Source organism: Phaethon aethereus, assembly GCF_964289735.1.
Source record: "Phaethon aethereus genome assembly, chromosome: 8".
NCBI classification, from domain to species: domain Eukaryota; kingdom Metazoa; phylum Chordata; class Aves; order Phaethontiformes; family Phaethontidae; genus Phaethon; species Phaethon aethereus.
This window is the reverse complement of record NC_138584.1, coordinates 33,553,614-33,569,893: the sequence shown is the minus strand read 5'-3', so window position 1 is coordinate 33,569,893 and position 16,280 is coordinate 33,553,614. Positions and strand designations below refer to the sequence as shown.

Below are 16,280 nucleotides of genomic sequence, written 5' to 3'. Positions count from 1 at the left end.
TTGTCACCCACTTGGGGGGCGGGTTGCGCTCCTGTTGACCGCATTTTTGAATGTCTAGTCACTTATCTCAGGGACAGCTTCAAAACTTAACACTACGCTCCTGTTTTTACTAATTTTGACCGATATGACCGATAAATTGCACCATTTGAAGATCTGTGAATATTTCCCTTGTATTGTCACAACTTTAAAAGAGCTCTTAAAATATCAGCCCTATATATTTTTGAGCACACTTCCATACTCATCATTTACTCAGTTAATAACGCAACCCTCAATATTGTGCTTGACTATCTCCTGCCATGCTCTCTTGCTTCATCTCCTATTCCTTCAGCACAAGAAGCAAGACCGTGGTTTCTCAATTTTAATGTTCTTTCAAGATTTACCTAATAAGTGACAATAAGTCAAGTAACAGAAAGACTGAGTAAAAAGCCAGGTCTGATATTTGAGCCTAAATGATGAGAGGCCCAGTGATAGAGGCGATGGTGAGCGGGTGAGTGAGCTAGATCAGGATCGACAGGAATACTCTGACACAGAAATGCAATTGTCATCTCAGGCCAGGGGGAGAATTTCTGATTTCTTCCACATCTATTATTACAGAATAGATCCATGATCTTAATTCATAATACGTTTCAAATTTCATTTTGTGAATTAGCATCAATTTAAGGTCTTTTAATTCATGCTAAATTATTTTAACCAACCATTAAAAACAAAACCATTTCTCAAATCCACCTTGAGGCTATTTTGAACGAGTACACTACAAAAGGAGTACGCTGTCAAATACTGTTAGTGGTTAACATTATGTGAATCCTAAACAATACAAATATGCTCTGAATACAATAAAACAACCTATCAGAAAATATTTCTATCTTACAGAGCAGAGTCCTGACATTTTTTACTTAGCCTTCTGTGGAATCCTAGTTTACAGAATTTGAGTAAATGAAATTCCAACCCAAAGTATGAAGACTACCCTCAAAAAAACTTCAGTGCCTTCCAAGCATGGTTGAAGAAGATTCACATTCAGTTCACAACAGGCTGACCAACTAAAAGCCTTTACAACTTGCTACAACTTTTTTTTTTTTTCACTGTAAAATAACAACTGTCAAGTACAAGACGAACGGTAATAATAGACAAACAGTCTACACTGCACATGCAGTGTATCGCAATTGCAAATGCATACAGCAATGCAAGAGCTTCTTTCTAGGACATGCTGTAAAAATAGCAAAGCCTGACATTTAAAGATTTTGCTTTTCCCTTATGGGGGCAGGTTTCAAGTACAGTAGTGCAGATTTTTCACCAATGCCTTCTTGAAAACAGGGCAAAGCCTTAGGGCTTGGTGCTTTAGGAAGGTATTTTTGTTGCAGGCAGAGAGTGGGGGAACACATCCTTATGCCTATGGAGATGATAGCTTAACACTTCTCTAAGCTAGAAGAAAAGGCAGTGGCTGACTATACATTCTAGACTTACGGAGATTGCCAAGATATTGAACTCCAGAAAAGCCCATTTCAAGATCATGTCTGTAGGAAGTGTGGGCTTCTCATTACACCAACTTCTCTTTCAATGTGCATCTTCCAGTGTTACCTTCTCCATCCTGTACTGTCTCCTCTCTTTTGTTCCTTCTTTGCCATTAGGCCAATATAATTACCTGCATATCATTGCCAATATCTTAGAATCACAGAACAGTCTGGGTTGGAAGGGACTTTTAAAGGTCATGCAGTCCAACCCCCCTGCCATGGGCAGGGACATCTTCAACTGGATCAGGGTGCTCTGAGCGCCGTCCAACTTGACCTGGGATGTTCCCAGGGATGGGGCATCCACCATCTCTCTGAATCAATGGGAACACCTGGCTTTTCCCAAACAGGGCACAAAATACCACCTCTCTGGGCAACCTGTGCCAATGTTTCACCAGCCTCCTTTAGTTTAAAAACATTACCCCTTGGTCCTAATGCAACAGGCCCTGCTAAAAAATTTGCCCCCATAACATGTCCCCCAATACAATGGTGAAGAGATCTCTTGAGATAGTATGACTGCTCATCATACATTGTTCTCAACATTTAAGGATATTTGTCTTGCAAGTATCAGTTAAATGGCAATGGAATTCTTTGGGGGTGTCCTGGTTTCAGCTGGGATAGAGTTAATTTTCTTCCTAGTAGCTGGTATAGTGCTGTGTTTTGGATTTGGGATGAAAACAACACTGATAACATACTGATGCTTTTAGTTGTTGCTAAGCAGTCAAGGACTGTCCAATTCCTCATGCTGGCCTGCCAGCGAGCAGGCTGGGGGTGCTCGGGAAGCTGGGAGGGGACACAGCCAGGACAGCTGACCCAGGCTGGCCGGAGGGATATTCCCTACCATATGACATCATGCTCAGTAGATAACCTGGGGATGGTGGCCGGAGAGGGCCACTGCTTGAGCATCGGTCAGCCAGTGGTGAGCAATTGCATTGTGCATGACTTGGTTTGTATATCTTCTTATCACTTTTTTTTCCCCCCCATCCTTTTCTGTTATTAAACTGTCTTTATCTCAACCCACATTTTACTTTTTTTTTTTTTTTTTTTTTACTTTCTTCCCCTGATTCTCTCCCCCATCCCAGCGGGGAGAGCAGAGTGAGCAAACGGCTGTGTGATGTTTAGCTGCCTGCCAGGTTAAATGACAACAGGGGGACTTGGGTGGCTTGAGGTGTGGGGTTTTTTTGTGGTAAGGACATAGTTTATCATTTGTTACTAGTTGTTTTTGAGAGCAAAAATAAATATATAATATCTTAGTGGCTATGATTCAGAAATACGCAACATTTGTGGCTTCCATCGGTTTCATCTGGAACTGAAGGAGCTCAGTATCAAATAGAAAGGGCTGCCTTGTAATAATTTATGAATACACTGTGATCTCTTGATGAGTATCTTTACTGAGCGTATATATTGGTTTAATCTAACAGCAAACTGTTGGAAAAGTAAGCAGCAAGCCCAACAGCGGCTGGAGGCAGCCCCATCTACAAACACTGGAGGGACAACGCAGGAGCCGTTAGTTTTCACGTTCCACCTCTGCAGCTCAACAGAAGAGTTTGTTAAGGGGATCCAGTCTGACAATATGGACCTTGACTAGATTTAAAGGGACACACTCCCTAAGCAGGAAGGGATAGCTTTGGAAAACAGACTGATACTCGGATCTCAAAAGTTAAGGCTGGCTGTGCCTTGCCATCATTAATTTATAGTGATCATAGTTAAGAGATGTGTATAATTACTACTTGCTTTGAAAACTTTCCTGCTGAAGTCAACCACTACAGAAATACTTAAATACAGAATGTTATCCACTTACTCTGATAAACATGAGCAAACCCCGTGCATCTCCAGAGTACTGCAGTCCACCTATGCAATGAAATAAGTCAAAGCTCTCTGCTTCAAACTGGAAAGCACATGTTTCCCAGCCACAATACTCAGTGATCCCACATCCCTCTCCCCAAAAAATGGAACTCAGGCAACTGGGATAAGGACAGAGCCAAATACATGACCATGGAGTAAATTACCACAGTAGTAACAATGGGGAAGGCAGCATGGCTGGAGAGGCACACTATTCAGGCAGCCCCAGCCCGGTCCAATGGCTGGGACACAGCAGAGACGCTGCTCCCCTGGGCATCCCATACCATAAAGGATGCGCAGTAAGGATGCTAGGAGCTCTGCAGAGGCTCCACCCCTCAGGAAATCAAGCCCTTGTATACACCGTGAAAGTGCTCGTGATTGTAATAACTGAATACTTACGGAAAATGAGCCTCCCCAGGATTACCTGCCTCATCTGTTTTTTTACACAAATATTCCAATTTCCTACCCATCTAACTTGCTTGAGAGGGAACAGAATAAGGCAAATGGGCTGAGAACCTCTTAAATGAGCACTCGTGTGTTAATGTACAGGAATTAGATCCTCAGCTGATCACGCACTTGTATATGAACTCCTACAGTGGGATCCCAATCACATCTCACACTGAGTGCCATGCCATTTATCCATCAGCAGAGAGGTGTCTCCATCTGTGGCGCATAAGAACAGTTTGATTTTATATCAGAGAAGCATTGCCCTAACTCAGTCTACTCGTATTGATGGTCATTATGCTGTCATTTCTGTTTCTGTGAAAGCCGCAGTATGAACAGTAGAAATAGGAACACATTCCAGGTTGTGGGGTAAGGGAATCCCATAGAAACATGTATGTCCAGATGAGTAAAATCTACTAATCTAAGGTCAGTTGCAAGAAGAGATGCCAATATAGACAGAGATACCCAAGTGAGAAAAAACTGTACTACCCACTCTGTGCTTTCAGCACATTAATAGGAAAACACCAATATTATAAAATACATCTACAATATTGGGCAGAGAAGGAAATCCAAATGCTGGACTAAGTGCCTGTGGAGAGCTATAGCACTGAGCCACCAGAAACAGATGCTTGTATAAGGCTCTCCAGCATAGCTTCTCAACAACGTGGGCCTGTATGTCTTAAGTAAATAGTTCTGCCAGAGTACACTATGTGAGCCTCTTAAAAGCAAATGCCACTGCTATGAAAATTCATGGGAACTTGATTTTTCAGGATAAAATTCGAGTTTTTGAAGATCAAGTAGGGCTAGGAACAGAAGTGTCTCATGCTGTGAACATTGCTTATTTTCTCAGAAGTTTTACAATGTAGTATCAGGACCTGGATTTACTTGATCTTACTTCCTTAGCTAGGTAAATTCATCCCCACTTTGCCTTCTGCAATATTTGAACAGTAACAGTCTGCATATAGGTTTGCAAGTCTTCAGGAAACACACATTCAAATCTTTTAAGGATGATTTCATAAAGATTTCAAAGCTGGCACTGAAGTCTAACTGAAAAGTAGACAGCTGTATTACAAGCCACCTTAGGTATTTACAACCACTTGCTGATGCAAAGACCCTGGAGGCAGTAAGTGTGTAGGTTACTAACCTCAGGTCCTCACCTGAGAGAAACAGACAAAACTTCCTCCAAAGTCTGATTCCAAAGGGTGTTTCAGAGATGATGGAAGGAAGATTTGGAAGGCTCAGGTCTTCAAAGACTTGCCTCTTCCAACAGCGTTGGTCTTTCATTCCAGCAGCTGGCTCTCAGAGCTGTAGCTGCCTAAGGACAGCCTGAGATGCTAGTGACAAACAGTGATTGCGTCAATTAGAATTGATGTAGAGTCATCCGGAAACGGTCTCCCGCTGGATTAGTGTGTTGTCCAGCTCCTCCTGTCCAGCCTTTCTTCCTCTCCCATTCTCTTCTTTGCCTTGGCTCTGTGTTCCTTGTCAACCTTTTCTTGAGTTTCCACATCTCTCATTTGATTGTTTTTTATTCTTTTGCCACCTCCCCCCCCAATACAAAATAAAATAATCCCTACCTAAGCAAGAGGATTGCTTGTCTAAGCAATATAGACATGGATGCTTTTAACTTGTTCATTTTGGTAACTCTTCCCCCCCACCTTGTCTTCTCTGCTAAAAGAGAAACACTGCAGTACATAGCACCCGATCAACAGAACTTCAGTCATAACTGGACGATTAAGTCTATGATAAACATTGACTTTAAACAATAACACATAATTTGACTCAGCATACCGTTTTAAGGAACGGAGATCTGAAAATACCCTTGAACCTTCAAGGACTGAAGGCCTTCTGAACGTTGCTGAGTTCCCTTAGACCGCATTTCTATGGCACGAGCTCTATGATGCACTGGGCTCAGTACAGGCTCAGAGTCTCCCATTATCTTTGTAATAATGAATCCAATAAAATGGAAGAGCTAATTTTGCATTACTGTTACAAAAGAAAACATTCCCTCTAACCTAGTGAAGTTGTCCATCATTATGTAATTATTACCTGCGCATGTACAATGTCAGCAGGGTTCAGTAAAGAGTTTTGAAATGAAGTAATAGCACAAAATGTTTCTAATTTTCAGATAGCTCTTTATATGGTTCCTTGTATATTGAAAAGGCAGCAAGCAACTGTTAATTTACAAATGATATTCTGCACATTTTAAGAGCATATGGTGAATACTATAATACTATGGTAAAAATTAAATGCTAATATCACAAAAGGAGGTAATTTCTTAAAAAGTTTTGTTGTACTTGCACTTTGTCAACCTGTATCAGCGTAAAAGCTCTGCCTGAGCTGACAGAAAAATCAACTGATTTCTGTTTTCTCTTACTGATAAAATGAGATTAACGTCTCCTTATGTTTCCTCTCACGAGGTATGCTTTCAGATGGTACAATGCGCTTGCTTTTCCATGCCAACGTCTAGACAGCCAGTTACGTCAGAAATCAATAAACCAGGAATCCAAGAAGTTACCATACCAAGAAAAACATGCAATGAAATGGAAATTATTCAGTATACGCATACGTAGGAATCTACCTACAGTACATTTCTATTCAGAATAAGACTCCTTTTCTGAGGTCGGCATCATGATGCATCATACACTGTACAATGAAAAATCATCATCCTAGCAATAACTGAACTACATAATGCTGGACACATGGTGCTATTGGAAGTGTAACAAAAGCTCCTTCTCCACATGAGTACAGATTGATTCTGGGCAAATTGATAAAATGGTTCCCATTTAATGCCATTAACTGCCGTGCAGATGTTTTGCTTTCATAGCATTTAAATCTGTTGTGGAGAAAGCTGCAATAAATTGCTCTATCATGATAAAACGCAACTTGCTGGCTTAGGGAAAAAAAAAAGCAGAAGGCCTTTACACGATGTTACATTGAACATATAAAGGTAAATTCTGTTCCAGTGAGTGCAAGCATCCTAATTCTACCTGTAAAAGCTCTCCTTTTCTATCCAAACAAGTTCTAGACAGCAGCAAAGTAGGCAGCTTCCTAATGTAGCAGATTATTATGGCAACAACAAAAAAAAAAATCCGTGTCCCCAGTGCTTTCTGTGCCAGTGACAGCAGAGCCAGCTGGCGGCCGCGCTGCAGAGAGAAGCTGCTGCGGTAAAGGTGCTGGTGGGTACGGCTGGCAGCAGCACCGGCCAGTCCAGCCCCTGCGGTTCTAACCCCCCGTCTCCCACTGGCCATCCACCTCCACTCTACCACCCATGGTTGGGCCCCGTCTCTGAAGCAACAGAAGTCTGTCTGCACCACTGGGAAGTTTTGAAACAGTTCTTTTTCCTACTCTGACGTTGTTCGTAACGTCAAGAAATACCTCAAACGGTACATTCTTGGTCCCTCAGCGCTGCCCTCCGCTCCTATCTGCACGTTCCCTCCTCATCTCACTTAATGGCTGACTTGAATCTACATACTCTTGTTGGCCTTCTTACTGCAAGTTTGTCTTACATTTTTGTCAGTTTTACTGCAAATAGTCAAAACTCAAAGCTATGGGGGTCAAGCCTAATTCCTATTTAAGTGTACTATCCTAGCGACGTGGAAAATGTGACTATACTATAGTGTACCACACCATGAGTAAGGTCTATTTTTTGTCAGGAGATACTAGTAGTGTTTTGTCCAACACAAAAAAAAAATCTTTCTTTTTTTTTTTACCATAAGAAGAAAACAGATTGGTTAATATATTGCTGTTTCTCCAGAATCTTATTCTTATATTATTTAATATCTGCTCTGCCCCTTAGCAATAACTATTTGTAGTGCTGAGAGGACAAAAGAATTTGAGAAACTTAAAAACTAATACTAAGTTTTCTTCCATTGCTTCCCAGTGGTAGAGTTTTCTCTGAAAGAAGAGATTGAATCTATGCATGTATTTCTTGGAAACTAAAACTGTATTTCATATTAATAATTTTTTCTATGGGTAGCTACAGCAATATTTTGGCAAAAGTGACTTGGTAAAAGTCATAGCATCCCATGAGCAGAGTTCAGGTTTGTTATTTACATTTTGTATATCATACCTGTTCAGGTAGTCTGATAGGAAGTTGAGAGCAACTGTAATTTTCAGGCTGTGACTTCACAAATCTGCAATCTTCTTTCAACTTCTCCAAATCTATGTTTGCGAATCTGCCCATCACAGAATCGGCAGAGCATTTTCTATGACACTGCTTTAATTCACCTCTGCCAAGAACATCGCCCGTGATTTAAGCTGAACTATTTTTTTTTTTTTATTATTGCAGAATGCCCACACTGATCATGAACGATCATGACGGAAGAACCTACATACCCAACTTGTCGAACTACCCCCAAACTCGCACTGTACAACACAGAAACACGCTGTCATTGTGGAACTCATGTGATGGTCTCATAAGGTAATGCCAGGTAATACAACACAGAGAACGCTGAGGAGTGCTAGCTTTGGTTATTCAGAAATAAAAATGCTGAAAAAGATAAAAAACCACCAATGATGGGCCAGAGAACATATAGCTCTTCAGTGAAGCTAATTTACACTGCATAAATTATGTGGCAGACACATTTGTGGTTTATCAGTCTGTCCTGGCAACCAACTCTAACACATAAGAAGCAAATTGTACCTCCTGGAAACATACAGCACAAATCTGTAGATGCTATCACAATGGCAAGATCCACACATCAACACAGCTTTCAGCAACGCTAAATTCAACAGCTAAAGCTTCCTTAAGAAACCATTTTGGCACAGAAAACATTAACTTAATAGTTAAGCCTGTGTATGAGAGTTGGAGGTCATGGATTCTCTAGGCAGGTCTCAGCCACCACAGTAAGTCATGAAACCTCTCTGAATCTACATTCCTCCTAGATGACCAGACTCTAAACATTAAAAACTTACTTAAAGGTATGACAAATTCCAGAAATAGTATTTATTTCTTTGAGAAGGGATCCACCCTCTTTCTCTCTCCCCCTCAGAGAAATGGCTGAATCTATCAAAATCAAATTATCATTAATATAATAATCTGTTGTACTTTCCAGGAATCTTTAACAGCTGGTGAGTATTTTAATGCCATGTTTTCCCACACAGGTGCCTGGGGAATGAAAGAAGTTTCTCCTTTCTGTTCTCTGCAGTTGTAGACGGGGTTTAGCGGCAATATATACAGTCAGAACAGATGTAAAGATTGGTTCTGTTTGGTGTGTGTGCCTATTTCTGTTGTCTGAAGAGCTCTTTCTTCCTCACCTTCATGTCACAATCACAGAATCATTAAGGTTGGAAAACACCTTCAAGATCATCAAGTCCAACCGTTAACCCAACACCATCATGCCCCCTAAACCATGTCCACACTTTTTTTTGAACACTTTGGAATCCTTCCTGCCACCCGCTGCTAGCACGCAGGAACCCTCCTCAGGACAGATAGGCAAACGTATTCAGCAGAGAAAAAGAGAGGAACCTTCTGGTTTTCCCCATCCTTTTCCCTACTCACTTCAGTTTGTTTCTCCTAGGACTTAGGAGAAACTCTTAGGACTCTCTACTAGTCATCTCCTAGTAGGCAATGGAGCTACACAGCATGTCCAATACCAGTCCCAGTTTGAAAGAGAAACTCCAGAAAGCAAGAAAATAATCTTATTTCTCCAAAATGGTGTGGGGGGGGGGGGGAAGCACAGCTTGAAATCATATCAACAGCCAGTGAGAAACACAAACAGATCAGCTCCAGCTCAAAGTAAAGACAAGTGTGTTATTCAACGCTGGAACTATGGAAAAGCATCCTGCTATATATAGAACAAAGTTGAAATGGGTCCAAAAACTTGCCGTAGAACTTTCAGAGAGACAGGCTCTGGTGAGAGACAGTAGCTTTGCCTCAAAAGCAAAAGTCAGTTCCTATAGCCCGAGTATTGGATGAAGCTGGCCAGGAGATCTCAGATCAGGGGTCCTGGTGCATGGGATGCCAGCACAGGGCAGAGGCCAGCTCACCGCACTTGGGTGCAGTAGGGCTTGGTGCTGAAAGGGACTCCAACAGGCACGAGGTCCCACCAGGAGCTCTACTCCACCACATGGGTTCTGGCCTGCGACTTGTACACACGCCACCACAACATGACCAAATCACTGGAGAAATTTATGGATCTTATAAATGCCTGTTATCCTCAGCAATTTCAAGTATATAGACAGTCTCCAAAAACTGAATTTTCTGAAGCACTAGCCTGAGTGTGGGTTGCCACTAGGTAAGTCTTTCTTATTTGGTTCTAGAAGCACAATGATCAGAAAGCAAAACAAAACGTGACATCTTTTGATAGCTTTCATTTGCCTATGGTACATTTCGCAGCTTCAAGTAATTAAACCGATCAGTTGTTATTCACCAGGCTTAGAAAAAAGCTCAGAAGCCACCCGTCTGACTGGGTTGTTCTATACTATTTAACTTACTAAATTCCACCACTGAAGATCATTGTGTAATGAAAACAAATCATGTTTTCAAAAAATTACGGCTAGCATATGATTTACATTTTACATTGTATTTTAAAAGCAAATGTGTGTCTGTATTTCAATTGCACTGAAGGACAAACAAAAGAAGAAACAGCAAAATCTCCTAGTATACCACTTCTGTTCTCTCCTTTCTTTATAAACTAGGTAACAGGTATAAAGAAAAAACAGGCTTAAAACCACTAAAATGATGAAAGCTAAATGTGAAGTAATTTGAAAAAACCCCACGAAAGTCTTAGTTAAGAAAAGACAATAAACAGCATATTCTAGAAACCACTTCATTAAAAAGCTAATGCTCATCACACAGCATAGCCAATGACTGTCTATTAAGAAACTGAATAAGTGATCTAGGTTGTATAAATATTATTGGAGAACTACTTATAATCTTGAAGATAAATATTGCAAGACAAATATAACTGTATTATAAGCAGCAGAGTCCACTTAGAAAATATCTACTTTCTTTTAGAAGACATTCGGGACCTTCCAAGACATTGCTGAGATGGACCTTGCTTTGGGTGTAATCCCAATGACATTAACAGTATTACTTGACAAAAATAAGATGGCAGACCTGTAGAAAATAAGAGCTATTTTTAAAACTATTGCTTTGAAAGTCCTCAGGCTAAGGCCAGGGCAAGGGAGAACAGACCGTGAGCGGTGGAGGGGGAACGTGCTGTTTGTGTGTCGGCACGGGCTGACACGGGAAAGCGCTGTGGACCAAGCGTATCCCCTTGTCTTGTGGAGATGCTGTCCTCTCTCAGCAACTCGGCAACTAGGGTGCACTGCATGTTCAAAATTTACATGGCTACTAACAGGCCTGCTCGTTTCCCCACAAAACCCCCCAAAATGCAAGTGATACAAAGGAACTATCAGAAAGGAAGAAATCAGACATGGGCTTTTAGGATCTCCTGCTATATTCAAGAAAAGAAGGAGACTTCTGGATTCTCATGGAGGAAAAGGGCTGAAGGCTTAAGAATTTTTGTACTGGTATTTTAGATGTATCAGGTATTTGAAGATTGGACACAAGCAACACCAGCCATGGCAAGCTATTTAACGGGTTTGGAGCAGGAAGGGATCAGCTTGAAGGTTGTTTGAAGGCAACTGTGCTGACATGTTGGTCACGTACTGTTGTGAGAACTGGATCCTGAGGAAAAGAAAGATTCAGAGTACAGAAGCATTTGAGTCGTGGCCTTATTTAAAAAATAAATTTGAAAAAAAAAATTTTTTTTCTTATTCTTTTTGGATAAGATCTGATGACTGGATATTGGAGAAGATTGGTGATGACAGAGATTTCATCAGCATAATCAGGAGAAAGGAGTTGAAAAGTATTAAGTTATAAAAGAAGGAAAATGCCTAGAAAAGGCAATTAGTTATAAAGGAAAGGAGAAGAGCAAGGGAAGACAGAAAACTATAAATAAGGGGCACGGAGGAGGGAACAGAAGACCCATCAAGGAACGACTTTAGCTATGATGATAAAGGTGGTGAAAGAACATAATTTACCATGCCACTAACCCCCAAACCGAGGAAGTTTACTGTTTCATTTCTATTATATTCCATTTACGAGGCTATGAAAGTTCTAGATTATTTGATATCCAACAACATGAATTAATTTCCTTGCTTAGTATTACCGTGTTGTTGATATTTCTTGTACATTTACTCAGGTAATTCCTTTGCTACCCAGATACTACTTCCCAGCTCAACACAAAAGAGCACCTTATGTAAGTGGCAATTTTGCTTAGCACAGGTGATGATGTTTTCATGCACCGCACAACAAATTTACAACCAGTAAGCAAATTCACTTACATAGCTGAAAGTACACCATCTACAGCACACATGCAACAGCTGTACAGACATTCTAATGAAATGTTGTATCACACTTAAATAGTTTAAATTCCCTCCTGCTTTATAATATGCTAAAGCAAATTGAAAATATGTCTGGATTTGCTATGTGTTTTGACTGCATTAAACATGTTCTCGCACTCCTACACTCTGGAAACCTGTCCTTGCAAGGGTGATTTTCTTCATTTCTACAATAGTTTACTTCTTATCTAACATTATGTGCAGTTCATAACTACCTGATATTAAGAACTTTAAAAAAATGGAAAGAGTATGAGAACCTGCCATTGTTCCATTAAAAAATGAACCCAGAGTAATCCCACCTCCTTTACAAGTCGATTCAAGTAGAGATTATTAGTTACGTCTAGTGTGTGTGAATATTTTTTTTTTCTCCCACCAAACAATACACATACTGTGTTGAGTCTGACCACATTCTGCTCTACTAATTCCCAGCAGTACCATCTTTCCACAGCACGCATTTCTGGAAACACGCTAGTGGGGGTAAGATGAGCAGCACCCCACTGTTTCAATGCTGAGAAATGAGACAGATGTTCAAGGGAATTAATGTGTATGAACCTAACCACTGCTAACTACAACCAATTAAAATGCTAAAGAAAGCTAAAGAACATACTGAAACTGTTACAGCATGCAAACCAGTTTGCGTGGCTGTTATTACTGCTTGGATTAAAAAAAAAAAAAGCAGAAAGTCTGCATGATTCTAGAATTCTAATTTAAACTGAATGCTGCTACACCCCAAATGCATTTCAAACTGTGTTTAAAAAAAATTAAAAGTCAGTTGCCCCAGTTCTACTCAGTACCATTCCCTGGTATCAGAGTTTACAGTTTTTCCTCTTATTTTTCTTACTGTTTAACAGCACAGAACAACTGTAAGAGCTACTAATACATTATAAGCAAGGAACTAGTAATTCACTTCAGAAGTAAATACAGCTCTGAAATATTTCAGCATGACTCAAATAAACCATTTTAAAATAATGCTCTATTTTAAAAAGTAGCGACAAGGATGGCTATTTCAGATACCCCAAAACAACTGGCTCCTACAGATACAAATGGGATAGCCTCATCCTCTCTCCTCTGGTTCAATCTATGGAATAGGAAGGTAATGGATATGGCTATGTGTGAGCAGGGTTTAAAAATACTCACGTTACTAAAAGTTTTCTGGTTTAATTCCCACAGTAAACTAGTGCATATTTATAGAGACCTTTGGAATTTAAAAGGTGGGCTGTACCAGACCCATATAGAATAAATTTAGAAAATTGAACCACTGAGATTCTCATAGATTTTCCTGAATTATATATTTTTATTACTGTTTATGGCATGGTTTAACCAGGGTAACTAACAGTCAGAGGCAGCTCACAATCAACTGTAATAGCATGCAAATTGATTATTTGGGGTTAGTAATTTGAAGGGAGGGAAAAGACAACTCTTAGCTGGAGTTTCCTTGAAAAAATGGCTGAAAGAAGGGATATTTGCAGCCAGCAAAAATGTTTAAAAGCCCCTCACAGTGAAGTTAAAGCCCTTTCCAGCATTTAACCCCCAGAGTACCCTGCCCAAATCACCCGGTCTGCACAGTACTGTCATCTGCAGTTGGAGCCGATGGGGGCAAAGAAAGAAAACATGTCTTGCAGGTTCTGAAATCAATTCGTGCGGTCTACCTACAACAACATAACGCCTGGGAAAGTTACCGGCTGCTGCCTTTGTTCAACGGAGATTAAGCACAGCATACATGAATAATGGGCTGGATTTATTCTGCAGAACAGAAGCTGAATGACAATTGTCGACGCACTGCATTATACATACTTTGGCTGCCTTCTGCTCTATTCATTTAACACTTGCAGGGAGTACTGTGACTGAATCTCAGCTCATTTTTCCCCTTTAGAGCCACAGCTACACACACTGTTTTGTAAACCCGCACCGATATCCAGCAGATCTTACCATGTATGTGCCACCGTAAAGCGACGACGCTGGCGGATGCTTTTATTCACGAGCAACTTTCTGAAAAAGCACGGGGAGTTCCTTGGTGAGCTGCGAGGAGAAATTTTTGGAGACGTAGGTCTGTTCCCAGGCAGCTTGGGAAGCTCGAGCTCTAAATGCATTTGTTCTTTGAAAGTCCTTATGTAAATCTCGGACTCTGGAGTAGCAAGTTCCCTGGAAGAGTCTTTTGCTGTCATAGCTTAGATGTTATGTGAGCTCTCACCATTCAGAGAAGGTAACAAAAACACATCACGCAGGCATCGCCGCAGATTAAAAACGCTGATAAATCAGCAGAGCTTACCCCACTCATTCACAAGGCTGGGCTCCAAATGCAAAGGCTGCCTGAAGCAACAGCAGCATAAATCGAAGGACGATAAGCCAGGGCTGTCAGAAAACCCTTTATCAGCCCAGCTCTCCCTCTGAAAATGCGCCAAAGCGTTTCTGTGTCAGCAGCCTCCGTGTGGATGCGGCTTGCCTGCCAGCTACACACCGACGCGCGCCGGAGCCATTCAGCCCCGCGCACACCAGCTCATGAAAAATTCATAACAGCCAGCTCTCGATCAATCCCTTTCCTATAGCATTTTGGCTTCACAGGCTTAACAGAAAAACACTGGATTTTTCAGTGTGCGCTAATAAAATCAAAGAATTCCCTAGCCTGTTGCAAGCCAAGTAACCCGATTCATTCAGGCCCAGCATGTTTAATAAAAAGGTCTTCATTCAGAATTAGTTTTACCCGTACTGCAGTAGCTCCACCCATGACATGCTTATTGGCTCGATATTATTTTGACAACTGGACTCTGTTCAGCTCCGTCTTGTGTTATGAGCGTGTCGGGTTCTCATGAAATTTTAAGGAGCCGTCTAACACCACAACGTTGTTCCTGGGCACCGCCGAGCGCACCCCGGGCACCCCCGGAGCGAGCCCCGGGATGGCAGCAGCACTGGCTCTGACAGACGTGCGCAGCGCTCAGGGTGGGCCAGGAAGAAAAGGTCGGGGAAGGGGGAAGCGAGGAATAATATTCGGCAAGAACAAAGCGTGCAAGAATGCACGCTCCACAGATGAAGCTGAACACTGCCGAAGGAGCATGCTTTGCTGTCCTGGGATCTACGTATGCTCAAAGGGCAAAATCTCTGCCAGACGCTGCGCAGCCCCAACCCAGCAACCAACACGGGAGAAGCTAGCACAGGGAGAGAAAACAGAGGGAAACACCAAAGGATGGGGGACTATCCTAGCACTTCCCTGCAAAGACAATGTAAATTAATTCAAATTAATTTAAGCAATATATGTATTTAGAAACACAAACCCCAAGAATTTTTTTCTGGACATAAACACCATGAAACCAACTTCTACACTTGCAAGGCTGAAAAAAAATAAATATATCCAGGCAAGGAAGTTCGAGACAAGATTTGATGCTGATAGTAAGAACATAATAAATACTACAGGGAGCAGCAGAGCATCTTTTTAACTGGTCAAAAGTAGGTGACCTTAAATGTTAAATGCAATAATTCTTTTTAAAGAAGGAAGAGACAGGAAGGAGTGTACCCAGACAGCCTACGGGGAAAGCGCTCTGATCTGCCAGTGAGAGGTTGACTGCACAGCAGAGGCATCAGTTACACAACAAATCCCCACCAGTCCCTACCCATTCCGGTGTTCTTTTCACTCACATATCCCAAAACACTTTACAAAAACATTAGCACGCCTTCCTCAGCTTCAAGCAAAAGGCTTGCTATAGGGAGCTTCCCTATAGCAGAGAGTATAGGGAAGTTGCCAGACATTCTAGCTAACCTCCTGCTATGCTATTCACCATTCACATTCATTTAAAAACAAGCAAACAAAACAAGCAAACAAAGAAGAGCTGCCTGAGCCTAACCTAAGGACACTGGAAATGCAGTGTTATTTAATACCAAGAGGTTCACACAGTAGCAGAGCAGGAACATGTAATGTTTTAGGAATTATGACGTGTTAGACTGTGATCTGTTACTCTACATCTCGCCTGTACTGACAGCCAGTGAAAGACAAAGGGAAGCTTGAGAGCTATGCTGAATGATAAATAAAATCCACACCAATGCTTAGCATCTGGAATTCCAAACAGAAAAAAATGAACTTTCTACCTCCCCAGGAAGCAAAATAGGATATTGGAGGGGTTTTGTGAGAATACATCTGGTATTACAGAA

The 16,280-nt window shown here is 41.3% G+C and overlaps 1 protein-coding gene across 2 annotated transcripts in view; it reads right to left on the bottom strand.

Moving 5' to 3' along the window:
* Positions 1–16,280, bottom strand: part of PDE4B (phosphodiesterase 4B) — a gene marked incomplete at both ends in the record, with an annotated part of 191,791 nt that overhangs the window by 156,000 nt on the left and 19,511 nt on the right. Inside the window, one exon of one of the 2 annotated variants that reach the window (XM_082003045.1) lies at positions 14,070–14,305. The exons of the other annotated variant lie outside the window; for it this stretch is intronic. Within the exon in view, the coding sequence (XP_081859171.1) occupies positions 14,070–14,305 (236 nt within the window). Of the gene's footprint in view, positions 1–14,069; positions 14,306–16,280 lie in introns of those variants that run through there. 2 annotated transcript variants of the gene reach the window in all.